Source organism: Cantharellus anzutake (genome assembly GCF_015039405.1).
Source record: "Cantharellus anzutake strain C23 chromosome Unknown EI90scaffold_31, whole genome shotgun sequence".
Taxonomy (NCBI): Eukaryota; Fungi; Basidiomycota; class Agaricomycetes; order Cantharellales; family Hydnaceae; genus Cantharellus; species Cantharellus anzutake.
Window position 1 is genome coordinate 631,492 of NW_024066981.1, and position 24,716 is coordinate 656,207.

General features: G+C 49.2%; 12 protein-coding genes and 1 non-coding gene across 13 annotated transcripts; 6 read left to right on the plus strand and 7 right to left on the minus strand.

The window, feature by feature from the left end:
• Positions 1–647: 647 nt before the first annotated feature.
• On the minus strand, positions 648–1,647 carry EI90DRAFT_3145986 (kinase-like domain-containing protein; the record flags this gene model as incomplete). Its single annotated transcript, XM_039065366.1, has 4 exons — positions 648–674; positions 758–1,089; positions 1,142–1,415; positions 1,477–1,647. 4 exons carry the CDS (start codon positions 1,645–1,647, stop codon positions 648–650), a joined length of 804 nt encoding a protein of 267 aa, XP_038914957.1.
• A 325-nt stretch (positions 1,648–1,972) lies between these two features.
• EI90DRAFT_3062950 (gamma-glutamyl phosphate reductase) lies at positions 1,973–3,666 on the plus strand. The gene is made up of 4 exons (XM_039060682.1): positions 1,973–2,172; positions 2,229–2,499; positions 2,564–2,886; positions 2,940–3,666. The coding sequence occupies exons 1-4, from the start codon at positions 2,011–2,013 to the stop codon at positions 3,564–3,566; spliced, it is 1,383 nt and encodes a 460-aa protein (XP_038914958.1). The 5' UTR covers positions 1,973–2,010; the 3' UTR covers positions 3,567–3,666.
• Positions 3,594–6,648, minus strand: EI90DRAFT_3062951 (uncharacterized protein). Its single transcript, XM_039060683.1, has 3 exons — positions 6,140–6,648; positions 5,479–6,085; positions 3,594–5,415 (listed from the first exon to the last, which is right to left on the minus strand). The coding sequence occupies exons 1-3, from the start codon at positions 6,594–6,596 to the stop codon at positions 3,681–3,683; spliced, it is 2,799 nt and encodes a 932-aa protein (XP_038914959.1). The 5' UTR covers positions 6,597–6,648; the 3' UTR covers positions 3,594–3,680.
• Positions 6,649–6,671: 23 nt separating this feature from the next.
• Positions 6,672–9,129, plus strand: EI90DRAFT_2997295 (cytochrome P450 monooxygenase CYP63). The gene is made up of 8 exons (XM_039056239.1): positions 6,672–7,151; positions 7,210–7,401; positions 7,456–7,541; positions 7,593–8,101; positions 8,158–8,326; positions 8,386–8,718; positions 8,770–8,927; positions 8,982–9,129. Exons 1-8 carry the CDS (start codon positions 6,868–6,870, stop codon positions 9,018–9,020), a joined length of 1,770 nt encoding a protein of 589 aa, XP_038914960.1. The 5' UTR covers positions 6,672–6,867; the 3' UTR covers positions 9,021–9,129.
• Positions 9,117–10,376, minus strand: EI90DRAFT_3062957 (uncharacterized protein). The gene is made up of 3 exons (XM_039060684.1): positions 10,245–10,376; positions 10,105–10,174; positions 9,117–10,036 (listed from the first exon to the last, which is right to left on the minus strand). The coding sequence occupies exons 2-3, from the start codon at positions 10,159–10,161 to the stop codon at positions 9,185–9,187; spliced, it is 909 nt and encodes a 302-aa protein (XP_038914961.1). The 5' UTR covers positions 10,162–10,174; positions 10,245–10,376; the 3' UTR covers positions 9,117–9,184.
• A 162-nt stretch (positions 10,377–10,538) lies between these two features.
• On the plus strand, positions 10,539–11,330 carry EI90DRAFT_2923938 (Spt20 family-domain-containing protein; the record flags this gene model as incomplete). The annotated part of the gene is made up of 4 exons (XM_039054835.1): positions 10,539–10,685; positions 10,738–10,822; positions 10,878–11,062; positions 11,115–11,330. 4 exons carry the CDS (start codon positions 10,539–10,541, stop codon positions 11,328–11,330), a joined length of 633 nt encoding a protein of 210 aa, XP_038914962.1.
• A 130-nt stretch (positions 11,331–11,460) lies between these two features.
• Positions 11,461–13,694, plus strand: EI90DRAFT_3062960 (uncharacterized protein). Its single transcript, XM_039060685.1, has 2 exons — positions 11,461–11,761; positions 11,824–13,694. The coding sequence occupies exon 2, from the start codon at positions 11,877–11,879 to the stop codon at positions 13,473–13,475; it is 1,599 nt and encodes a 532-aa protein (XP_038914963.1). The 5' UTR covers positions 11,461–11,761; positions 11,824–11,876; the 3' UTR covers positions 13,476–13,694.
• On the minus strand, positions 13,590–14,835 carry EI90DRAFT_3281172 (eukaryotic phosphomannomutase; the record flags this gene model as incomplete). The annotated part of the gene is made up of 7 exons (XM_039066804.1): positions 14,639–14,835; positions 14,457–14,577; positions 14,230–14,398; positions 14,115–14,177; positions 14,018–14,054; positions 13,746–13,937; positions 13,590–13,694 (listed from the first exon to the last, which is right to left on the minus strand). Exons 1-7 carry the CDS (start codon positions 14,720–14,722, stop codon positions 13,590–13,592), a joined length of 771 nt encoding a protein of 256 aa, XP_038914964.1. The 5' UTR covers positions 14,723–14,835.
• A 224-nt stretch (positions 14,836–15,059) lies between these two features.
• Positions 15,060–16,909, plus strand: EI90DRAFT_2973810 (spinocerebellar ataxia type 10 protein domain-containing protein; the record flags this gene model as incomplete). The annotated part of the gene is made up of 9 exons (XM_039055790.1): positions 15,060–15,262; positions 15,318–15,388; positions 15,442–15,562; positions 15,613–15,699; positions 15,759–15,872; positions 15,925–15,990; positions 16,048–16,394; positions 16,455–16,709; positions 16,764–16,909. The coding sequence occupies 9 exons, from the start codon at positions 15,060–15,062 to the stop codon at positions 16,907–16,909; spliced, it is 1,410 nt and encodes a 469-aa protein (XP_038914965.1).
• A 49-nt stretch (positions 16,910–16,958) lies between these two features.
• On the minus strand, positions 16,959–18,415 carry EI90DRAFT_2923834 (uncharacterized protein; the record flags this gene model as incomplete). The annotated part of the gene is made up of 3 exons (XM_039054825.1): positions 16,959–17,933; positions 17,981–18,175; positions 18,230–18,415. Coding segments are annotated over 3 exons (1,356 nt in total), but the record flags the coding sequence as incomplete, so codon positions are not given.
• A 377-nt stretch (positions 18,416–18,792) lies between these two features.
• On the minus strand, positions 18,793–18,881 carry EI90DRAFT_t141. Its single transcript has one exon. It is a non-coding gene; the product is annotated as a tRNA-Ser (tRNA).
• A 1,573-nt stretch (positions 18,882–20,454) lies between these two features.
• On the minus strand, positions 20,455–21,930 carry EI90DRAFT_3062967 (uncharacterized protein). The gene has a single exon (XM_039060686.1). It carries the CDS (start codon positions 21,860–21,862, stop codon positions 20,561–20,563), a length of 1,302 nt encoding a protein of 433 aa, XP_038914967.1. The 5' UTR covers positions 21,863–21,930; the 3' UTR covers positions 20,455–20,560.
• A 415-nt stretch (positions 21,931–22,345) lies between these two features.
• Positions 22,346–22,685, plus strand: EI90DRAFT_3062970 (uncharacterized protein). Its single transcript, XM_039060687.1, has one exon. It carries the CDS (start codon positions 22,365–22,367, stop codon positions 22,635–22,637), a length of 273 nt encoding a protein of 90 aa, XP_038914968.1. The 5' UTR covers positions 22,346–22,364; the 3' UTR covers positions 22,638–22,685.
• Positions 22,686–24,716: the final 2,031 nt, after the last annotated feature.

The window sequence follows — 24,716 nt, forward strand, 5'->3', positions numbered from 1 at the left end:
TCAATCCCGCGGACCAACAGCTTATGCTCCTAAATTGTCATTCATGAAACCAGGTAGCGAGCACTGGAGGCAGGCAGAGGCTTATAGGTTACGGTGTAGCGTCTGGTGTGGGATGGTTTTGTCTCATAATCCTGCGAAAAAAATTGGCTTGGAAGATTTCCATCCGCATCTCCTTGTGTATGACTGTGGTAGGCGCTCGTGAGTGAAACAGAGACACGGAAGCCCATAGCAGTCGGGTCTGAATGTGCATTCACTTCTACCACGAATTGATCATGACGAAAAAAAGAGTGGGTAGCGGACACGATGGTCGGGAGAGTCGCCTGTGTCTGAGCGGAGTAAGGGCGTCGCTAGAAGCGCTGGAGGGGCTATCAGAGGAGAGCGTGAGAGAAGGAATGGAAGTTGAGGGCAATGGAAGCAAATGGAGAGGGGAATGTTGGGGCTGCCTCTGCGCCCCGTCCATGTCGCGGGTGGAGTGTGAGGAGTCCCAACGGGGGGCCCCATCTGGGAGCCGAAAGTTCGGCGTTCCGAGTCCGTCGGGATGTTGCAGCCCGATTCCAACACCAGGCAGCTGGGTAGTGGAATCGGACAATGACCGACAGCGATACAAGCGGTCAAGACGGACTGAGTATGAGGGAATTTTATTGTGTTCAAACTGTCGCTCGTGGAGGCCGCGCCTAAGAAGGAACTTCTCGCTGTCTAAGACGGCGCGGAAGGACCGGATTCGACCCCTCACTAATGAAGCAGCGAATGGTCGCACCATAACTGTTCGAAGCCGCCGAACTTGAGACTCAGTGACTGTGAACAGAGAGATGCCCTGCACGTATCCCCTAAGTTGGTCGATCGACATTCGTCGCGTTGGATCGATCGCGAAGACGTGCATGAGCATGCGGTTCATCTCCGCACTAACCGGATACCTCCTAAGGAAGAAATCGGGATCGCAAAGGAACGACAGGAAGGACTTACAGCCCGTTCTTGCAGCTGTCCAAGGCGGGGATCCTATGACCATGTAGAAGAGCATAACACCCAAGGACCAGACATCATTGGGAACAGATGCGTAGGGCTTGGAGCAGTGCAACTCCCCGTAGCACTCTATAAAACCTGTGTTATGTATTGAAAAACGAGAGAAACACAAAAAACTGACCAGGACTCATGTAATAATCACTCCCTATCTCGAAATCAACACTGGAAGCTTTTCGTGAACTAAGACCAAAATCTGCAAGGACGGCAGTTGCCCCGAAATCCTTCAGAAGTACATTCTCAGGCTTAAGATCCCGGTGATACACGCGTTTATCATGGCAATGCTGAACAGCATCCAGAATCTGGAGAAAAATGCGCTTGATGTGCTGGGGGTGGCTCCTGTACATCGAGCCGTGTTCTGTCAAGGAAGTTTGGAGATCGCCCTCGGGGAGGTAGTCCTTTGGAAGTGGGAATCACCGTGAACAGTAAGTGATGATTCAGTGATTCAATCGCACTCACAAGGACCAGATACAATACATCGCCGCTGTCAATGACGTGATGAAGGGTGAGGACATTACGATGACCTGAAGCTATCCTATGACATAAAAGCTCCTTTTCGTGACCGTTTTGCTGTGGTCCAAATCGCGATCTGCGTTTCTTGATTTTCTTCACAGCATAAACTCTTGTCATCACTTCGTCCGGAATCGTCCCGGGTACACGGAACAAGTTGGGATCGGAAGGACCAAGAGCGGTATAGAGACGACCAAAGGAGCCAAATGCAAATTGGCTCAACAATATGATTTTTCCATGATCTAGAGCTGTCAGAAGGAAGCTAGGGTTTGCTGGTGGAGTGAGCATGAAGGAATGTGTTGACAACAGTGGAACATTGAGGCCATTATTTATCGTTGTCCTCCCAGTATAAATACCCTTTGGGCTGCGTTGGTCTTAGTAGTGACGCAGAAACCGTAAGAATGAACAGAAACAGTATCAGTTTCGATCTGACACAACCCCCGATGTCAACAACACACCACGGAACAGTGAGCAACTTCTCAGATGGCTCGAAGTCCAGAAGAAATTGCAAAAACATCCAAACGTGTCTTCGAGACATCTCAGCTCGTGTCCCATCAGGAGAGGGTGGAAGCACTACTCAGCATCAAAGCAAAGCTCGCCGAGAACAAGGATAGTATCCTTCAAGCAAATGCCTTGGATCTGGAGGTGATCAGCGTTTCATGTCTTCCAGAATGCGGCGACAGATCGATTGATCATCCCAGGCAGCGTCTGCAGAAGTAATGAAAGGGAACCTTTCTGCTCCGCTGGTGAAGCGACTCGATTTGGGAAAAGCGAACAAATGGGATTCCATGCTTCAAGGGATATCTGACGTGGCCGAACTTCCCGATCCAAATGGGATCATTTCTTATGCGTCTGAATTGGATGAAGAACTTCAACTCCGTCGTGTCTCATGCCCTATTGGTACCATTCTCGTTATTTTCGAATCACGCCCCGAAGTCGTTGTGAATATTGCAGCATTGGCCATTAAGTCTGGTAAGCCTTACCTAACTTTAACATTTTCAGAAGATTTGAAGATGCACTTACGTGAAATTTGTAGGGAATGCTGCTATTCTGAAAGGCGGAAAAGAATCAGCGAGGACAAGCGCAGAGATATCCAGAGTCATTCGCATAGCACTGTCCTCATCGTCGCTCCCCGAAGATTACATTCAGACTGTTCAAACTAGAGACGAGATTACATCTTTGCTTCACCAAGAAAAATATATTGACCTCGTTATACCAAGAGGTAGCAATGCTCTGGTCTCAACTATCCAAAGACAATCCCGCATCCCAGTCATGGGTCATGCCGACGGACTGTGCACAGTGTTCCTCGACGAATCGGCAGACGTTAAGAAGGCAGTACGGGTTGTGACAGATTCCAAGGTTCTGTGTCATTCGCTTCCTCTTGCTTGTAACTGCAACTGAAGGGTGTTTAGATCGATTATCCCTCTGCGTGCAACGCGTCAGAAATCCTGTTACTCCATCAATCACTTCCTCCGGATACTTGGATACGTGTCGCGCATTCATTGCTCTCTAATAACGTAGAGCTTCGATGCGACCCTCCCTCACTTTCCCTGCTACGAGCATCACCTGAAGTCCAATCACTGACGAATTTCTCCACTCACGTCAAGCCTGCAATTGAGGAAATAGACTACGACACTGAATTTTTGGACACGATTATTGCCGTGCATACTGTCGCTTCTCTTTCAGACGCTGTCAACTTCATCAACTCACATTCCTCTCACCACACCGACAGCATTGTGACAGAATCCTCTCATAATGCTGAGATATTCTGTAAAGTGATCGACAGCGCAGGTGTGTACGTCAACGCCAGTACCCGGTTCGCAGACGGTTTTCGTTACGGTTTCGGGACGGAAGTGGGTATCAGTACCGGACGGATTCATGCAAGAGGTCCCGTTGGCCTTGAAGGATTAGTGATCTACAAGTATGTACTGGTAAGCAAGGCTGAAGGTGGTCACGTAGCTGCAGAGTTTGGGCTGGCTTCTGGAAAGAAAAGGTTCAACCATACATCTTTACCTTTGAACGAAGGTCTCAAATTTTAAATCATTGTAACTACAACAATCGTCACCCATATATTAATTAGAAAAGGTACACCATACTGTATATCATCGTGTCTCCCAGAGAACCATGAAGGAATGAAGATTTGGATTTCAGAATTATTTGTTGCTGCTGCGTAAAGTGTGATTCGGGGTCCTCTTCCGCAAGTCCCAACCAAACGACATCTTATCCGTGGGCCCAAGGGGGCGAAAAGTGGATGATCCATTCGGCGCTTTCACCTGACGGGGCATAATGGAGGGCTCAACTTCGGGGGCTTGATCCTGGGCCTTAGGGTTTTCCATTTTGCTTTCCGAAACGGCCAAGTGCCTGTTCCACTTCACCCTCCCAACCGCTAACGGCATGTCATTTTCTTTTCCTTTAGGTAGTGCTCGTGCAGCTTTCGTAGCTCCTCGTAGACGAGGTATACGGCTGGTGGGCAGGGTGGACTGTAGAGATTCTCTAGAATGACCAGTTAGCCCAAGCTGATCTGAGCCAATACCACCGAAGAAGTCAGGAGTGTTATCTTCAGAATGAGCCGGTGTGTAGCCCAAGTGGGTGGTTGGCTCCTTGCCAAAACCCGAACTCAGGTTCCCATGAATAGAAGGCAAGAGATTACAGTCTAGCTGGCCCGTATATCGGGTAGACCAATCGACCTTCATTTCCGTTTCATCATCATATCCGTGCTCATCTAGAACAAGCCGTGGGTATGGCCCGTCACGGAAATTTTCATCACTCGTCCATCCATAAAGGAAACCCTTCCGCCTAACGCTTCTCTCTTTCAGGGAATGTAAGCCAAGATCTTTATTAGAGCCAGAAATAAATGGGTACGAGGTCAAAAGGCGGCGTGTAGGAGAGCTGAACCTTTCTCCCTCCTGGTTCGAGTCTCCACTGGGTGTGTTGTTGAGCTGATTCAAGCGCGAGAAGTTGCTAGCCGAACGAGGTAGGAAGGCTGGCTTTTGCGAGGGAATGGGACTTCCCCGAAGCTTTGATACATCGAAAATGCCGGCGTCATCATGGACGGAAGGTGCATCGGGAGTGGCAGGAATGTTTGGTGATTCTGGGATGAGTGCAGGGCTGTGAGGATTAGAAAACGAGCAAGGATCAGGACTCAGAGTCAGGCTAGGACTTGACGTGTATGTGGCGGTGGCTGGAAAAGCCATCCACTGCACTGTATCAATGATGGCGTCCTCCACGACAGACTCGATGGATGTGGCACCATGGTGTCCACTGATACTCTGTGAGGTCAAGGAGGCTGCTTCAGATTGTCGACTCAAACCGTCGGGAAGCGCAAGGAGTTCAAGTTGACTAGGTGTTGGAGTGGAATACATGGAGAAGAAAGCAGAATCACGAGAGCGACCAGCCCAGGTACCAGATGAAAAAGTCAAACTGACCGCAGGGGCACGAGTGCTATCTTCGAATCCTGTTGCGGGATCCATGGAGCGGTGGCGCATCACCTTGTGGGTTTCCCCGAAATATGGGCGGTGTGCAGTATCCTTCGCCTTTGCCGAATAGCCTGTTTCGGTATCAGTGCCCGTTTGATCAAAAATTTGGTTGACAGCAGAGTTTTGTGCCAGAGTTCTCTCAGGGGAGGAATGCAGTGAAGAAATGCGCTCGGGAGTTTCTGGAAGGATCGTAGATGGTTCCCTAGCGGGGGGCGATGCAGCAAGAAGCCAAGGATGATTCGAGACGCTTCCTCCAGCTTGCGAAGTAAAGTAAATAGACTCAGGTGAAAAAAGAAAGTCAAGTAGCATAGGCGAAGAAAGTCGTAAGCGATTTGTGTGATGTGCTGAAGCCGAAGGGATGAGCAAAGCGGAGTCCCTCTTGGTGCGTACAGACGCTCGAGAATGCATGGAGCTATGTTTTGGCCAGGGGTCACTATTACATGATAATCTCCGCAGTATGTTGCAGAAAACACACCTTAGGGATTGAGCGCTAGCAACAGAAAGGCTGAGAGGAGTTGTGGGGGATGACTCCCACTCCCGGGGTCCGCCTGGATCTTGAGGCGCTGGGGAAATAGTAGATTCATTGGCATTATTTGAGTCGCTCGAGAGGTAGGACCGCTGGCGTTCTTCGCTAAGTGCCCTCCGTTGGGGCGTGTTAGAAAAGAGCTCATCAGGTAACAGGCCATCATCATCGTATAGTCGGAGAATGTTGGCTATTGCCGAGTCATCGTTCAGGGTTGTAAACAAGTTAGCATCCCCCAGTTCGTTCCCCGAGAATCCGGATCCAAAAGAAGAGGCTCCAGAGAACTGAAGGGAAGTGGTGTCGAGATATCCATTAGGGTCGCGGGACGACGAGCTTGAAGCTGTGTTCGAACGAGAGCCGTTGGGCGGCGGAGAGCGGATTCCCGAGTCTAACTCTCGATTTGCATCTTTGAGATTGGTCAAAGCATGACGCTTTCGTCTGTGCACAGTGACAGTATAAGTGCCCTCCTTCTTTTCTATCATGTGTCGTAGAGGGACGCCATCGACGGATGGGGAAGCATCGTTCTCCAGCGGTGTGTTTTCCTGGTGCTGAGTGGTGCCTTGAGGGGAAGATGCGTTAAATGAGGGATTACGGGTGTGAATACTATAGTCACTTGGCTCGCCCGTCCGTGGCCCACTGAATTCATGGGGATGATAAGGTGCAGAACTTGAAATAATCCTTGGAGGCATCGTTGTCTCTACACGAGACCCCCAAGTTTCGCATTTATAATTGTGATGTTCCGGAATAGCTTTGGGACTTGGGTGGATACGATAGTGAGAGTCCATCGTTCCAGGCGGAGATGTGTTTCGTCTTGACAGCTTTGCTGAATCGGATTCTGCAGATCTCGTTGGACGGTATATTCCAACGTTATTCACCTTTTGCATATTTTCGCAGTGATTCAATAGATCTCTATCAAGCTGACCTGAGCGTTGATGAGGAAGCGGTGACCACTGTGATGATGCAGACGGTGCAGACGCGCGACGTTTGACTTTGTTTGAAACATCATGGTTCGCGCGCTTCTTGCCATACCTGCGTAGCAAAAACGATCTGAGGCTTTTGAAAATGCCCATGGATCGGGAGTTGTAGTTGTGGCTAACGTTCCTCCGTACAAGCAAAACTCTGGGATTTTTTGTGGTACATCCGATCCCATGGACGCGTGACATGTCTCTGGTGGGTGTCATTGCACCCCGTCCCACCCATGGACCTAGTACCCGATCCTCTTATCCTAAGGCCCAATCGGAGGCATCACTCGCCTACTTGTCACAGATAGTGTAGAATTTAAAATTTGAGCAACAAATCACATCTTGTTTCCTTTTTAATCCCATCCATCAGACTTCCTCGATGTTCGGGAACAACTATCGCATCCATTTCCTCTTCGTACTCGCTTGGCTCTTGTTCCCTCCGATTACTGCTGGATGGATTTTGCTAAGGATTTCAGCCCCTTCAGGCCTGGCGGGCTCAACACTCTTCAAATGCTTCTTTTTTTCCTCTGTTTGTGTCACTTATTGGGTAGCCAAAGTACAGTACGGGCAACGTAAGAAAGCACTCAAAGCGAAGCGTCTCGGCGTGGCCCTACCCCCTGAACCTCAAGGTCGCTGGATCGGCAACATTGACCTCATTATTGAGTACGTCCTCGTGGATTCCTGTGCCCCCCGTTACACTCAAATGGGAGTCATGCGGTAGCAACATAAAAAACTACAACGAAGAGCCTACAATGGACTATGTGGAGGCATTTTTTGAAAAGTTCAACACCGATACGTTCAATTTACGCATCTTGTGGACTGATCTCTATTGGACCAAGAACCACCATGCAATGCAATCAATTCTCGCCAAAAATTTTGAAAATTATATTAAAGGCCCGGAGAATAAGGTAGTGTGAGTGACGCCTGGCTCATTTGACAAGCTTGTATCTTACCTCTCCTGACACAGGTTGGATGGAGTGTTTGGAGATGGGATTTTCGCAGTAGACGGACCGGCTTGGAGGGCTCATCGGGCGGTCATGAAGCCATTTTTCTGTGCGAGGGCATTTCATTTAAGCTAGCCTCCCGCCTAAATATTGGCTGCAGCTCGTGAGAGAGTCCGCGACTTCCAACTACTCGACAAATATACAGACAGAATCCTCCTAATCTTGCGGTCCAAAGACACGTCCAATGAGTCTTTGGATATGCAAGATCTCTTCAGCCGTTTCACCCTCGATGCAGCGGGAGAATTCCTTCTTGGCACTGACCGCCTAAATTCCCTTGGACTCCCACTTCCGATGCCCGGGCGTGCCAAGATTGGGTCCAAAGGCACTGAATTGGAAGGTGCTTATGGCTCGTTCGTCAATGCTTTCGACAAAATTCAGAACATAATTTCGCTGAGGTACGAGCGAAACTGGTTCTGGCCATTGTTGGAATTCTGGAGGGATGAAACGAAGGAGCACAAGAAGGTTATAAATGATTTCATCGCTCCTCTAATCAGGGAGGCGATTCTCGCAAAGCGGGACCGAGAAGGAAACCTATTGGACACCGCAGACTGTTGTTTTCTCGAACACTTGGTTGATTCGACGGAAGATGAAAAACTCATTCAGGATCAGGTAGGCAAATGACCTCACAAGGCTGGGCGTGGCATATGACTTACATTGTGGTTGAGCTCCTCAACACGCTCGTGGCCGCTCGCGACACCACGACGGCACTATTGACTTTTCTTACATACTTGCTTGCTATCCACCCACGCGTGCTCAGAACGGTGCGCGATGAAGTTGTCTCCATTGCAGGCGACCAGCCTCCATCCTACGAGCTCATTCGGAGTATGAAATACCGTGAGTGGACATCGTCGATACCGGCCTTATATGCGTTGACTGTCCGCCTTTGGGATCAGTTCGCGCCTGCCTGAACGAAACCCTCCGCTTGTTCCCCCCAGTCCCCATCAACGGTAGAGCATCTCTGAGACCTGCAATCCTGCCATCATCAACTCCCAATGGACCTAGTTATTATGTTCCGGGTGGGCTTGCAAACGTCTTCTTCATCCCGCTCCTCATGCAGCGTCGGAAGGATTTATGGGGAGAAGACGCGGAGGACTTCTTGCCTGAAAGGTGGATCGAACCAAACAGGATTAAGGAGTTGACGGATGATCCATTCAAATTTCTTCCTTTCAATGCTGGCCCCCGATTATGTCTTGGGCAGAATTTTGCGTACAATGAAGCCAGTTTCGGTAAATAGCTTATACTTCTTCCCGAAGCATACCTTACTAATTTACTCACAGTTATAGTCCGGCTATTGCAAAACTTCGATACGTTTGAACTACGCCAGGAAGAAGACGCACCGCAGGGATCGTGTCCTTTGCCACATTGGAAAGAGGGGCGGGGAAGGAAGAGGGTCGAAAGGGTATGGCCAAGGGAAGGGGTAACTCTGTATTCCAAGGCACGTATGAATTGATGAACGAATTGATTGGGCGCTGAATCCTTCCTTTGATAGGGAGGCTTGTGGATCAGGTTGTCTTCGAAGAAACATTAGGAATCTACCTTCGTGATGCGCATGCCTGGTTAATGTGCGCGAATGATATTTCATTACAAAATTTAGCAAATGAACAAGATCATGAAGAGGAAGTGAAAACAATCCGACTAGAAGGTTAGCGTAACAACGGAACAAGCGGACAATGAACACTGCACTGCGAGCGGTTAGATACGAAGAGCATGGCGGATCCGCAGCGCCGTCACGACACGACCGGTGAATTTCTTAATGCAATGCTTAATTGTTCCCCCACGACCACGTGCGGGGTGAGAGCTGAGAATAAAGGTGACCACCTCGAGCCCCGTTTCGATTTCCGACCCCGAATTGACCTGGAAGTACTCCTTGTCCGTAACCTGAATGCGAGAAGTCGGGGAAAGGACTTGAGGTGTAAGAGTAGCTCCACCACCGTCTTCACCGGTGTCGAAATACGTAGGGTCACACGAAGAACACCTATCAACGGCTAGTGTAGGTGAAGATATGGCGGAACAGGGGTAGCTGGGCTCATCCTTGCCGCAATAAACATTGATTACGTATTGGCACGTCGACCCCGTTTGTCTACTGGCGTCAGAAAGGTCTGCAGTGGTTGGAGTGCGCTGCCGAAATGGTTCAAGGTGGGCAGTAAGATCCCAGCAAGGCAAGGGCGAGGCAGCTGCTCGACTGTAGCACTGAGACAACATGTTTGAAATGTAGTGCCCAGAATGGAATAGCTCGCGTATAGAAGCGTCAGGAGCCTCGTCGCTGGGATACAGATCAAAGTGAGGATAGCCAAGACCGGGGGCATAAACAGGGCGCCAATCAATTTCAGGAAGAGAAACTATCAACCATGGGGTGGTGGATGACTGATATCGGACAGATGAAGCAAAGTCTACCCCAGATGTATCGTCAGCGGAAGGCGTGGCCAAGGGCATGCCGTAGCGAGAGCTGGCTTCGCCCCCATAATATAGCTTCGAATTATCTGTGAAAGTGGCAGCAAAGTTAGGGAGAGAAGCTGAGACGGGCGAAGGATTTGTTAACGCCTTCTGAGGGAGATAAAAGATAGCGAAGTCAGATCTGGCTTTTAAATCAGCGAAAAGTTCTTGGGACCTACTAGTGAATCACGAAAATGGAAGAGCGCAAGATGATGACTGCTCTCAGAACGCTGCATAACGAGACGTATGCTGGTATCAGTGTAGATGGGAATAGAGAAATAAATGCACGCCGAAAACGTAGGGAACCTAAGGTATTTACGAGGATGGGACGCACTGAGACTCAATCAGGTGTCAGGCACTCCAAATGTTCTGCCAGTGGTTGGTTCTCTAATTTCAATCTTGACGGAAGGCGAGCCCTTGGCGGCGACAAAACCCGACGATGCCCTCGGGGGCTTTGAAGACCTCAGTACGCTAAGCACACAACAGCAAGCACTGTGACAATTCTGGGCGTGACCGTCATCTGGCGCAGCATAGTGGATCGACACGGCTTAACGCTCAAGCCCCAGAAGTCTCCGTTAGTGCCGGCTTCGCATTCAAGTTCTTGGATGAAGAGATGGCATCACTGTACAATAGGGCACTTGCCAATGAGCAAATCCTTAAAGCCCTTGAAAAGGATCCGCCGTCGTTGACCGTGCATCTGTACAAGGACAATTGGCGCTTCAACCAATCTGGCACTTGCCTGTATCATACGCCTATCGCTGTACGGTCTAAGCTTCACTGTAGGGCTCAGCTTATTCTAATGCAAGCCTTAGTCACTTCTAGATGATATCCGCGCTCATCGCGTTCCGGTCGATTTCCTCGATATCTTCAAACAAGCCAAAGTTCCATTCTACAGTGGTGCGTCGCACTTAACGAATGTCTCCACGAATTCACTTCATTCAAATGCCTGCAGGATGTCTGATCGTTGAGCTGTTTGACCATCGTGATAGTGCAGACCCAAATGAAGCGGTTCCTCCTCAGCATATCGTTCTCTGGCCGACAGCTGAGGCTACCTGGGCCGAATTGTGCTCACTTAATGCTAGAGATGGGGGAATGTGGACGGACACTGATGCTCTCAATTTTGAGGCGAAATTATTAGTGAATACATTCTTGTTTTCTGGACGTCAGACCTGATTGCCTTTCGTACCAGCTACAAAATGCCCCAGACTTGTGTCTAGATCCTGACCCATTGGTATCCAAGGTGGCTAATGCAGCGTTGTTGGTAACCACACCGCCGCTCTCACTTCCGTTCAAGAGGAAGAGATCCGCTGACGACGCATTTCGGGACGAAGAAGCAAAGGCCCAACGCGATCGCATGATGAAGCTAATGAACCCTCGAGCAGAGCGTGGTTTTCACGCCAGGTGAGCGCAATTTCATCGGGATGCTGCTACGTCTAGACCCTGATATATTTCCAAGTTTCCGACTTTTGGAGGGGATCCAACGTTACAAAGCTAGAGAGGCCGAAACAGCCCAACAGAACCAGCAATTGCAGCAACAGCAGCAGCAGCAGCAGCAGCAGCAGCAACAGCAGCAACAGCAGCAGCAACAGCAGCAGCAACAGCAACAGCAGTCGCAGCAACAGCACCAGTCGCAGTCGCAACAACAACAGCACCAGTTGCAGCAGCACCAACACCAGCCGCAACAGCACCAGCAACAAAATCAACAGCAGCCGCCTCCTGTGCAAGGCCAACAGCATGTTCAGGCACCACCACGCTTGGCCCAGAGTACTCAACAGCCTCAATCACCCCATATAGGTCAGCGCGCTTCTGTGGGCACGCCCGCAGAACCGCCTGGACGTGAGTTGCGCATTCCCGCTAGGTGAACCACCATGACGGTTAATGATTCGATTTCTTGGAAGTACGGACTCGAAAACAATCCAATGCTGCACCTCCCACTACCAAGGCTCCGCCTATGCCGCAGAAGAAAGCTTCTCTTCAGGCCAACGCCGCATTAACGTCAAGTAGTATTCCCGAGCCAATACAATCAACGTCGCCTGCCCCTCTACCCAATACAGCTCCTCCACCTCAAGCCCACCCACCAAGACCTACCTCCAGTGTACCTCCAGCCTCAACTCCGGTTGCAGTCCCACCCAATGTTCCCCCTATCACCCGAGCGCAGCCTACTCCCGTTCCCTCCCGTGCATCTCCACAAGCCACAAGGTCATCAACACCTGCCTCCAGCTCCTCGCCCATTCGTCCTGATGCCCCACAGGGTCCCGTGCATCCAGGCGCACAGCCTTCCGGTCAATACCCCCAAAATCCAGCTCTTCGGCTCCTGAATGGAGCTCCGCGTACTCCCCAACAACTCCAAGCTACTACATCGCCTGCCGCCAATAATCCGCAGCGGCCTCCTCATCAGCAACCTGGAAGGACAATGCCACAGACAGCCGCGACCCAGCAGCCTGTTCAGATTCCCCAGCAGCAGCAACCGCAACTGCCACCAACGCAAACTTCCCCCCAAGCACAAGGGCCTTCCCCTTCGTTCACGCCACAACAACAACAAGCTTTGCAAGCCAGAATTTTCCAGATACAGCAGCAGCAATTTGCTTCTCAATTTGGCTCAACACCAGGGACAAATAACGCGAATCAGCTGGCACAATTTCATGCGCACGCTCGGGCTCAGCCCCAAGCACAAGCGCAGGCACAGACACGAACGCAGACGCAGGCGCAGGCGCAGGCACAGGGTCAGCAACCAAGCCATCCTGCTGGGGTGCAAACTCCGCCCCAGCAGCCCCAGCAGCAAGCGCAACCACAGCCCGCTCGACCACAGCAGCAAGGACAGCATCAATTCCCTAGTGCTCAGCGTTTCCCCATTAACGGGACTGTTCCCGTCCCAATGATGGTGATGGGCTCGCAGCAACCTAACGGCCTCCCAATTCAAATTGGGGCGTTCAATAGTCAAATGGCTGCTATGATGGGAGGTGCAAACGCGGGTCGAAGTGTCTCACAGAACCAGCAGAATGCCGGACAGATGCATCCTAGTATCAATTCGAACATTGGTGCCCAACCTCCTCGGCCGAGTTCACAGATGGGTGTGCCCGGAACTCCACAGCGTGGACCACCGTCAAGTGCTCAGCATCCCCAGACCCCCCAACAGATGCACACCGGCGCCACCCCTAATCCTCAACAGGCCGGTATGCAGCAACAACTTCAGATGCTGAGCCTAATGCACCCTGGCATCAATATGGCTGGGAATCAAGCACCCAATGGTGTCGGTTTTACTGCGATTGGTCAACACAACATCCCTACAGCCAATCTCGCAGCATTTCATCCGAACATAGCGTTACTGGCCAACGCACGGAATCAGGCAGTAGCAAATGCCGCGCAAATGCAAATGGCTAGTTCACTTCAGAATCCGGGAGGTGCTCAGTTCAATGTAGCGCAAATGAATCCAAATCAAGTTCCTGCAGCTGCATGGCGTCCTAATGGAAGAACTCAGGTCCCGCTTCCCCCAGGCGCTGCACCGCAGAACCCCCCACCGCCCCCGGCGGCAGGTCGAGGAGGGCGGTAAGCCCCTGTTTCAATGCCAACGTGTCAACACTTCTCGTATGTTCCTTCGTATCCTTTGTCGTATACCTTGAATTCACATTGTACATATATTGCAACCATTCCGAGTTAGAAGGATCTACGAGAGGAACAATTCGGTAAGGATGTTTATTGTATCCTCAGGACTCGACACGGAATGTCCAATAGTCCTCGAATCGATATAAATCTCATGGTCATTTCCCCCCTTGATGAGAATTAGTGAAATTCGTTAACGTCATATTGGATTGGCGGGTACCTCATAGGTCTTATCACCAAAGAAGTGAATCTGTTCAAATCCTTCATCTTGAACATGGCGGAGAGCGTAAGTCTTGTCCCAACCCTTGGGGAAGACGTCAAACGAAATTTGTCCCCCGATCGAGAAGGTTAAGTCGTAGTGCGCAAATTTCTCCCGTAGGACGCGCACGAATTCTTTGCGAATGCCGTACTCCTAGATCATGAACACATGCAGGAAACGAAAACAAGAGTGAGGACAGAAAACAAGAACAAAAACGGAAGCAAAGGCCTCACAAGATCAAATTTCTCGAAATCGTTCCTTTCCTGGATGCTGGCGGGACGAGTTCTGTGAGAATAGCAAAGTGAGGAAGCTCGGTATAATATAGCTCACGTTGCATTCCGTCCGATTGGGCTAACGTTAATCATTCCATTGCGGAATTCGATGAATGTGCCTCTGTCTTTGTAATTTAGTCTAAGCACCCAGGACAATTTTTCGAAGATCCCACCTTTTGATCGGTATGTCCAAATCCGCGATGTAGTGGAGGCAAAAGTTTACCAGCAGCTTGTACCGTCCATTTCCAAGATAACTAATGAACGATTGCGATGGTAATTGCTTCCCAGACTTGTAGGCAGTCAGGCCATTTTCAGCAAAAGCGTAATCGAAATTCTCGGTAACTAGGTCAACAAGATGTGAGTTAGACGTCGGGTAATGGATTGGCGCGAGTAACCATACCGGGCTTCCCATCGACTGCCAATTGTTCACTAATTTTTGCCAGATCGGACCCGCCAACGAATCCGATCACGACCTTCTTACGGACCTCCTGAAGGATCTTGATCACTTCGGGCGACGCAGTCTGCGAGGTCACATCTGTGATCAGATTGGGTCTTGTTCAAGCAGACAAGGAAGATTCGTACGCGCCGAGCAGGCGTCAGGGTGCCGTCTACATCGAACAGAACGAGAGTTTTATGGTAAGGTCTATCTGAGAACAAAGAAGCCATAGGTGGGGCTGAAGAAGTGTACAGGCAAAGTTGAAATAACACTGGTGTTTTGCTGTCACAACAACAGCTGCCAGAAGTCGACTCAACTCAAATGATTCGTAGAAGAACGATTGGCTTGGCACGAAATTTCCCACTTACGTAACGCGCGGCATCTGCCTGGAGAATCATTCCAAATGCAACAGGAGCCCTCTTCAATCATCCTGGCCTCGATCCAGTTTTTTCTCTCCAATGGGGACTCCGCTGGAGACAACCTCATTTTCACATTCACGATGCAGAGTAAACGTATTGCTGTAGACGCATCCCTGAGGTGGAGACGTTCATTGTAGTTCATTGTATCATGCTCCCTTATGTATTCAGAGCAACGATCGGGAAGCAAGAGGAGATATGGTTAACGATCGGACACCTGTGGAAGCGGCTCCGATCTTCGTTGCTGTTGGGACAGGGCCCAGATGGTAGTGACGCATTGGGCCTCATTCTGGCCACTGCCCAGTTTGTTCGGAATATCGTAGCCGAGGTACCCGAAAATCAAGTTAAAGCCATGTACGCACGGATAGAAAGCGGATTATCTACTTGTTGCTCAAAGGGTACTTTCAAGCGAATCGGAAAACGACATTAGGGATATCATTCACTGGTTATCGTCTTATTATCACGGGCTAGATAGTCGATGTGAGTCCTCCAGTTCCGTGCTTCGTATTGGCCCTGATGTGTTGATGTTTCAGACCACGCTGCAACACGGATGCTTGTGCAAATGCTTTCTAATATTGTGACCGGCAATGACAGCCTCGTTTCTTCTTTATGGAATTCGTACATGGAATTCGAGGACGACAAGAGCCTTTTCCCGTAAGCATACGGGGACTCCGATAGAGTGAACCCTCTAGACTCCTCATTAGCCGACTTCTCGTGATCCCTGATAAACAGGTTCGCATTTCAACATGCATATTCATCCTTAACTGCGTCAAAGGGAGCCATCATAGGAGGTTGGGGCCAAACCGTCACGCTCCACAGTAGGCTTGGCTAATTTTCCGCGTTTCTCAAGTCTTCAGCTCTCCGTCACTCATGCGGGAGTACGCATATGTTCACTACTACTTAACCAAGCACATGTACTTTTCGAACGAGATGAAGACTCAGAAAATGATGAACTGCGACTTATGTTAGTTCCTTCACATTGCCAAACTCTGACCCCGCTCCTAATTGCCAAATAGCATCCAAATCATAGGCGATCTGTGCCAAATGTCTTTGGCACATTCTTTGTGGAAGTCTTTATCCGTGTATGGGCGCCGCATACCTTAATAATTGGGGAATTGCACTCATGCACAAATCATCAGCGAAGATGAGGTCATCACGCCTCAACAGATAACCTTCCTTAAACTCCTTGACGCAAGGCTCCAGGAAGGGATTAACATTGACATCAAATCGAACAATTTTGTGGGTGGCGTACTATGCCACTTCATGGAACACACACGAGCCTCTGTTTCTGACACGCTAGAGCAAGCGCAACAAAATGGACACCCAGTGACGCTGGACCCACGGTTACCGCACATCTTCGAGGCAATAATAATGCTCAATCAATGCACCATATCCATCTTGTTGTTTGAGGCTGAACAGCCCACGTCAGAAACGACGTTTCGAGACTCTTTACTCGCTGGGTTGCATGCCATAGAGACAATTATCGGTGAGGCGTCTCACTCCATTAAACCCCTACAGGAGTCAATGTAGTGTGTACTCCATTCAGAGTGTCTGAAACTCCTTGACATGTTCCTTCCGCGAATCTTGTGGGGGAAGGCACAACATTCCCATCCACAACCATCACGATTAGTGGATTCATGGACGGCCGCAGATCCGGCCGCATTCTCATACATGAAACGCGATCTCGTCAGATTACTCGGCATTTTATGTCACAGACGTAAAGATGTCCAGGACAAAGTACGGGATTGTGGTGGTATACATGTAGTTCTTAATCTTTGCGTCGTCGATGAGCGAAATCCATGTGAGTATCTTCCAAATAACCTACCTGAGATTTGGGGATATCGATCTTTTCCAGATCTTCGAGAGCACGCTCTCTTCACATTAAGGAATTTGCTTGCCGGGAACGATGAGAACCAGAAAATAGTAGCGGAGTTGGAACCAATGGGTGTATGGTCTGAAGACGGGGAACTAAAGGATGTGTCAGGACGCGTGAGGAAGTAAATTACACGAGAGCAGTGTATAATAATACAAAAATGGGGTGCCAGAGATACTACTCATCCTCATCTTCAATAATGATTTTCTTTCTCCCAGGTGCTGCAGGCTTGCGGACGACACCTGGACTCTGGTCTCCTTCCGACTCGCTCATGTCCATGTCAACAGAGTCTTCTTCTGCATTGTGATCACTATGTTTTGGAGCCTCCTGTCGGCGCTGTCGGGTTTGTCGTTCTATCTGCTGATCTATTTTGTCTAGGTCATCAGGTTCGCCATCTTCTTCTTCGGGTTGATCTTGTTCCTCTTCATCGCCATCCTTCTCTGACGGCGGATCATCCACCACAAAATCGTCTGCCTCGTAAGACCCAGCGATCTCCCGTTTTGGTTTGGCAATGGGACGTCGTTTCCTCGTTCCAGACTCTTCATCTTCGTCGGTAGCGACCGCTTCGGGCTCTTCTTCCTCTTCCTCATCGTCAGAATACACGTTACGGGAAGAACGGTTACGTCCGTGCGACGAACGTCGTTGCTGGCGCCGTCTCCGTTCAAGGCCACCGTCCGAGTCTGAATCAACATCATATTTCTTACGAGCACCAGCCATAGACTTCCGCTTCTTCCCAGAGGTCGCCTTCTCCGAATCTAAATCTCGAATCATCTCCGGAGCAATGCGGAGACGAGCAACTTTGTTATGCTTTTGTCCGACTGCGCGTACAAGCCTTTTGTGCGTCTCCGACTGCATCCCAGTTGGACGGAGAGACAGGACTCCTGTAATGAGGGCCTCTGCCTGAAGAACGGCGGATGATTTGTGTTGCGCAACGAGATACGATAATCCCTCCGCTTGGACTGGGCCAGTTGGGAAGACCGATTGGTCGGCGGAGGCCTGCCTTGCGGGCGTTTGCGGACCCGTTTGTGCCCCAGCACGTGGGATGGCAGCAGAATTATCGACGTTAATCGCGATGTCAAAAATTTCCTTCCCTACTTGAAGACTCATGGAACCATCTGACCATCTGATCATGCGTGTATTCGATTGTTGCACCTTCGTAAACATTGAGCTATCGCGTCGACTCGAGCAATTTGTACCACCTCCTCGCCATTGGGTCGAGCGGCCCATCTCCATCGTATAGTGTTCTCGACTTCTAATTTGATGCTCATACTTCGTTCGCGTATAGTCTCGGCTTGTTCAGCCAAATCAAGATCCGCCTCTGGGCCACGGTAGGTGTCAGGGTGGAAAGGCTGTGAATCTATCTTGACGAAGTTCGGCATTCGGATGATCCAATGCTGGAAACCATATTGAGAGAACGTTGAAAGTTAAAAAAAGAGGACGATGCATACATTCCCATCACTGTTGGAAGGAAGTGGGAGTTTTGGTATAGGGACGTCCGCAATCCGTTGCTGAATAACATCAGTAACAAAGTCCTCCTCTCCATACTCGAGCGCTTGTCGCTGTCGGCGTTCAGCAGCCGTCAAGGTCTCGTGGTCAGATGTTATTGCCGATGGAGTCGGAGACGATTCCTTCCTACGAAAATCCTCATTTCATTTGACTGGAGAGTCGGTTCTTTGGAGGTACGCACGAAGCATTGGCTGTAGGTTTCTCGTCATCATCAAACAAATCTGCCATTTCCTCATCCGAGGCCGCGTTTTCGACCCCAACCTTCGATTCGGGTTCATCGTCTGACCCAAAAATCTCCCGTGATACGCTCAGAGTCGCAGTGGCCGCCATTAATTGATGTAAACCGCAGATCCTTGAGGTCACGTGGTTTCACAATGATGACCGACAGCCTCGTTGTCACACTCAGCCAGTGGAAGTGCTTCATGTCCCCTTTTTCCTGGTATGACGCTAGTTCGGCGTTTTCTAGGAGAAGAGGCGCCGAAGACACGTACACCAAAAAAGCGGTCGGTTACTCTAGGGTTCGAACCTAGGCCTGAAAATCAGATTGGATGTTGGTGTTCAAATCCAACGCGTTAACCACTCCGCCAAGTAACCATAAATCGTCCAAGATCAACCGAAACCACAAATGACAGCAGGGATGCTGGATGATTAATATAAGGGATCACCTGACCGTGTTTCTCACGGAACGTCCATGCCAAATGCTGTCTCCTTTGAGTCTGACTCGTCGGTCTGCTTTACTTAAGTCATGCCTGAGCAGGGGTTGGCTGTCCCCACTGTGCGATGTAAAATGCCAACGTCCCTTTTGTTGGATTACAAGTCACGCTACTGACTTACCTCCCGCGCACAGAGCCTATGTGCAACGTCCCCGTAGCATAGCCCCGATGTACTATAAAAGCGCCATAGTTAGCATGGATAGTATTCATCAGCTTGATACTTATCTGAAGTCCCTCCTTTCGCTGCCACGAATGTAGCCGCTGAGCACCTATAACTTATAAGAGTTGCCTCATAACAACACCTTTGAGACAAGTTGGCTAGGTATTGCTCTTGCACCACTAAGCCGATTGGATCTGGCCGTCAATGACAAGTAAAACTATCATGGCTCAACCAATTAGCAAAACGAACGAGATATGGGGTGGATACATGATATGACACTGGCGGAAAAAAAGCCGAGGGGCATTTTCACGATACATAACGTGAGAGCGAGAACGATGACGGGAATCGCAACATAGACCAAGGGGAGAGCGACATATCGTGTTCTGAAGGTCAGATGCGAGATCACGAAGGGACCTGCAGAAGCTTCAAACGGGGTGATTTTTGTTATCATTGATAATTTGAGTCATCAGCATACTGGGCGGTGTAGAACAGAGTCAGTCCGAGTCCCAACTGTGGATCCTGCCTACTTGTTCAATTGAAACAGGATGATCCGGACGTTCGGGACGCAATGATCCATCTCAATGTCCTTTATTGATATCATATCTCTCCGTCACGCACCCAGATGCAGAACCGCGCCAACAAATCGAAGGAGAGAATTGCTTCTGCGATGAGTAGCAATAGAGTCCGAAAGTGTGAACGTTGAAGACAAAGACAAGCATGAGACACAAGGTAGTGTAAGTCGTCGGCTGGCATGAGATTCATGAATAAAATTTCCGGTTTCCTCTGGAGCCACGCAACGCGCAACGCGCAGACCTTGGTGCTTGCGTCCTTGAACCCGATATTGTTATTATTTAGTCCACAAGCCAACGCCGCAAAGGCAAGTTTTTTTTTTTTGTTCCTCAGGACGTTCTTTTGTGCGGGATTCCGGAACGGAGAAACGCAAACTGCTTGGAAGTGAGCGATCGTAACGGCGGAACCCTGGGCCGGTCAAGGCTGCTTATCCACAAGCAACAACAGCAGGGGGTTTGTCAGCATGACGTCCCCACGCACGATATAGTAATAAATAATTTCGACCGGGACAACCGTTCCGCCTGCCCCCCGCGCCGCACCATTGGTCTACATAGAGGTCGTTCAACTATAATGCGTGCATACCTGGCCAGGATGCAGCACAACGCGTAGTTAGACGCGGGTTACGTTGAAGTAATCCATACATGGTGATAATCATGGTACATTGATTAGAAGATGACGCCAGTTGTTGTGTTGCAGGTTCAGTCCATGGAAAAGATGCAAATTGATCAAGGTTAAACGCCTAGCTAGGTGAATCGGCAGATCGAGGAGAGCACGGAAAGAGGTGATACAACATGAACAAAAGAGCTTTAAAAAAAAAAAAAAGCCATAAATCAGTACCGCCATGACCGTATGTGGCGCCGGTATCCGTTGTGGTCAAGGAAAAATTCCTCTTTCAGAGCCCACCTTTCAAAGGGATCTGCGATAGAGGTCCTAGTATGTCTCATCCACCAGCCTAGCTTTTCTGTCTCTTCACTCGGCATGTCATAGATGTATCCGAGGCCGCGACAACGGAATTCGGCATGGAGGAGCGAGGGACTGGTACGTGCGTAGCCATCCGACATGTCATCGAGCCAACCCACAATCCCCCCCACAATCCCCTCATCGAGGTAATCCGTGGTCTCCTCCTCGGTCGGGTCGCGCTCGCGCGGGTCCACTCGTAACACGGTAACTTCCCAGGAGAGCGTTTGAAGGCATTTTAACGATTTCACAACGCCAAATAAAGAACTGGTAGGGCATTTTTGGTCGAAAGGGGACCAACAGAGCCGAACTAGAATAGAGTGGAATTCGATCGTCAAATCGGTGAGGAAGGTGAATGTCTTGATTACTTGGTAGGATGGTGGAATTTCGCTCTCCGATCTATGGTCCTCTCTAATGGTCAGGCTGCGAAGTGACAATGCAGAATCCTTGAGCGATTCCAGATCGTGAGGTCGACGCGGCCAAACTAAAGTGTGGTCCAGGAATTCCACGGAGGCGAGCGTTGTACATCCTCGTGCAAGGTGCAGCGGCACATCCACCATGCGGAGCTTTGATAAGGAAGGGAGTGGAATCGTAGGGGGGGTGGAATTGCGTATGGAATCCAAGCTGACGTCCGTAAGATTTGGAAATTCCGAATCCATAACCAATCTCTGCACATCGGAACAATGAAGCTGCTTCAAAGATGGCATGTCCAACAGGGACAATGTGTCAACACTTCTGACAGAAAGATATTCCAATGCATGTAGAGTGGACGACATGTTGTCAGGAAAGCGGATATGCCCACATCTGAGTTCAACCCTCATAGATATAAGTGAGGGTATGGGGGGCACCTCAAAACTTTTGGCACGATATATCCCCAAGTGCCGAAGCTTAGGTTGTGAGGTCAAGAAACCGCCCCACTTTGATTGTGTGATATCGTCAGAAATAGATAACGCAATGGTCTCCAGTTGACATTGTGCTGAGGAGGTCCACATGGTGGGGAAGCTGCCCAGATCCTTGCCGTCACCGAACAGAGTCAACTCGATGAGATGTGAGAATCTGGTGAAGATACCTATAAGTCGTTCGAGAGACTTTTGCACCTTGTCCTCAGGCACATCGCGGGCAGTATCAACCCAGAGGTCCAGACGCTTCACGACAGACACCGAAGTGGTGTTCATGAACTGATCGAGCCTTTCGAAATTTTCCCGGTCAAGTGAAGCAAAAAATCCGACGCTCCGGAAGAGGAGATTTGCGCAAACACGTCGAACGTTGCGACTTGTGAGACTCATGCCGTCGCGCAAGGTTTTGAAGTCAAGAAACGTGAGTATGTGATGCGCAACCTCGTATGGAAGTCCAAGAAAATGAACTGGCTTCTTTATCGATCACGCATGTTGATATATATATATAACGTTGAGAGGTTGTGCAAACTGCATTTGTGCTCACCTGTGCCCCATCTATCTGGTTGGTAACTTCATTATAAAGCCCGTCGGACGATAGGGATAGGCCCGAGACTTTTTTGCCTTGGGCTGAGTGCCTATCAGTACCACCAACTTATGTAGCCACTATAAAGTACATACCCATCTATCGTGATCGTGTTGTCGAGAGTAAAATCACGGCAATCCCCGTTGAATTTAAATGCTCTCGAGAAAGTCTAGGAGGCTACTGAACAGTTTCAACTCGATGAAATGTCGGAAGATGGCTATGAGCTTTCTCGCCCTAACTCGCTTTTTACATGACGCACAAGGGCAGGCAAGCAGCCAAACTTCGAGAGTTACACACCTCACAACGGACATCGAAGAGGGGGTATTCATGAACTGGCGGAGATATCATCATCGCAAAGCTGTGTGTGTCAGCAAACAATCTGAAGGCCCGAAAGAAGGAGATCAAGCGCAAAAACATGTCGAACATTGCGACTTGTGCATGAGACTCATATATGGAATGAGTTACCGATAAAAAATACTGATGGATCTTTTTGGGTCAATTCATACTTCACACATTTCCACTTTGTGCATTTGCATGCTTCGCTATTGTATACTTTGCATACTTTGCATACTTTGCATACTTTGCATACTTTGCATACTTTGCATACTTTGCATACTTTGCATACTTTGCATACTTTACATACTTTACATACTTTACATACTTTGTGTACTTTATGGTTGCAAATTGTCCTAGAATGCCATACTTGTCCATCCCATGGTCTGTGCACATGCTGACCACTGTCTAGAGGGATGTCAAGACTGTTTCCCACGGTCTGAACACACTTTACGTAGTTGAATAGCCCCTTTAAATAGCTTCCAGAATATATATTTTGAGACTGAATTGACCAATAAATCTCAGTTTAATCCCATTTCACATGACTAATCAGGTGGATCCGCGCGCGCCTCAGAGGAGGCCGTCTTGTTCTGCACTGTCGCAGTGCGGATGGAACAAGACGGACGAAACCCTCCTCCGGGCCCAAACTTGGTCTCAGACCAGCTGCGGGAAGAGACAAGTTGCATCCGGGAGCGAGATAAATAGCGCACCTTATCCACTCCCCACCTGCCTGCGCAATCGTACTACAACGTCTAACTGGTAAGTTAACGGTAGTGCGATGAGGCTTTTAACCGTGTGTGCTGGCCCCGCTCCTCAGGCCTGCACACGGTTATCCCTGCTCTCGCTATCCACTAAATGCGCGCTTACTCTTACTTTCATAGTTCTCAACTGAATCTCCGCACTTCCCACCTCCTTCCCCATCGCCTCCGTTGCGTTACATCATTTTTTCACTTGCTACCCTCTCCTGCATTTACTGTTAATGTATTTAATTGACGTACGGCTCGCATCGCTGGCGCACAATCATACGCATTGCAGGTCCATACGGACCGTGTCCACTAACTCATGGACCACTCACGGAACCGAACTGATTAGTTATCGAGAAAAATGCAAAATACTTTTTTGGACATGAGTCTTTGGGTTAGTGTGGCTGTCCACCTCAATGTCTGTGCACAATGCTGGCCACTGTCTGAAGGGGTGTCAGCACTGTTTCTCACGGTCTCAACACACTTTGCATAGTTGGATAGCCCCTTCAAATAGCTTCCAGAATATATAATTTGAGACTAAATTGGCAAGCAAGTTATTGAGAAAAATGTAAAATACTTTTTTGGATGCTGTCAGAAACGGTATTTGAGGTGATTGCAGGAAGTGGAGCGGAGTGCAGCGGCATGAGTGTTCACTTAGCTAATGTGCAACTCTGTTGCAAGGCATCTTGGGAGATGGGACTTCAGCTTCAATGACTTGGCTGGAGCATTGCGCCACGCATTCCAGGCTGTCCCGTATTTCAAGTTAGTGGGAGGGACCTTGCAGCAACGTTGACTTAAACAGAGATGGAACTGAGAGGCGAACTTAAGCTGAGAGCACTTTGGGGGGATTTCTAGTCGATATTCAAACTGAGGTACATCGACAGTAAACTACAAGTATAAGTACAAAAGGAAAACAGAGAAGGGGTCGGTCGGTCCGGTGTGGGATGGGAGCAGAATGGTAAGTGCAACAAAACTAAAAGAGCGATGAGGACCAGGGAAATGGAACAGAGGATGGTGAAGTTGGGAGGCAGAATGAATAGGCCGACAATCTAGGCGCCAATATAGTGGCAGATCAAAATGTCAATATATGAATAAATCAAATGTCAATATATGAATAAATCAAATGTCAATATATGAATAAATCAAATGTCAATAAAGGAATAAACCAAATGTCAATAAGGAGTGGTGAAGGAGAGAACGAAGGAAGGTCAGTTGGGAGGTTCAAACGAGACCACCACCAAGCTGTTCCCTGGTTCTTTAGTTAGGATGGGGAAGTGTACTAGTGTTATTTATTGTAAATATAGTACAGTCATTCATGGGCCAATGGTTCACATTTTGTAATTTTGAGACTATGACATTGGATCAAAACCAAATACAAAAATTTTACGACGGATAGTAGCCAGGCTGGGTATGTACATATTACTGAGAAATATAAAGAAATGGATGAAAAATGAACGAGAATAAAAGCAGACAA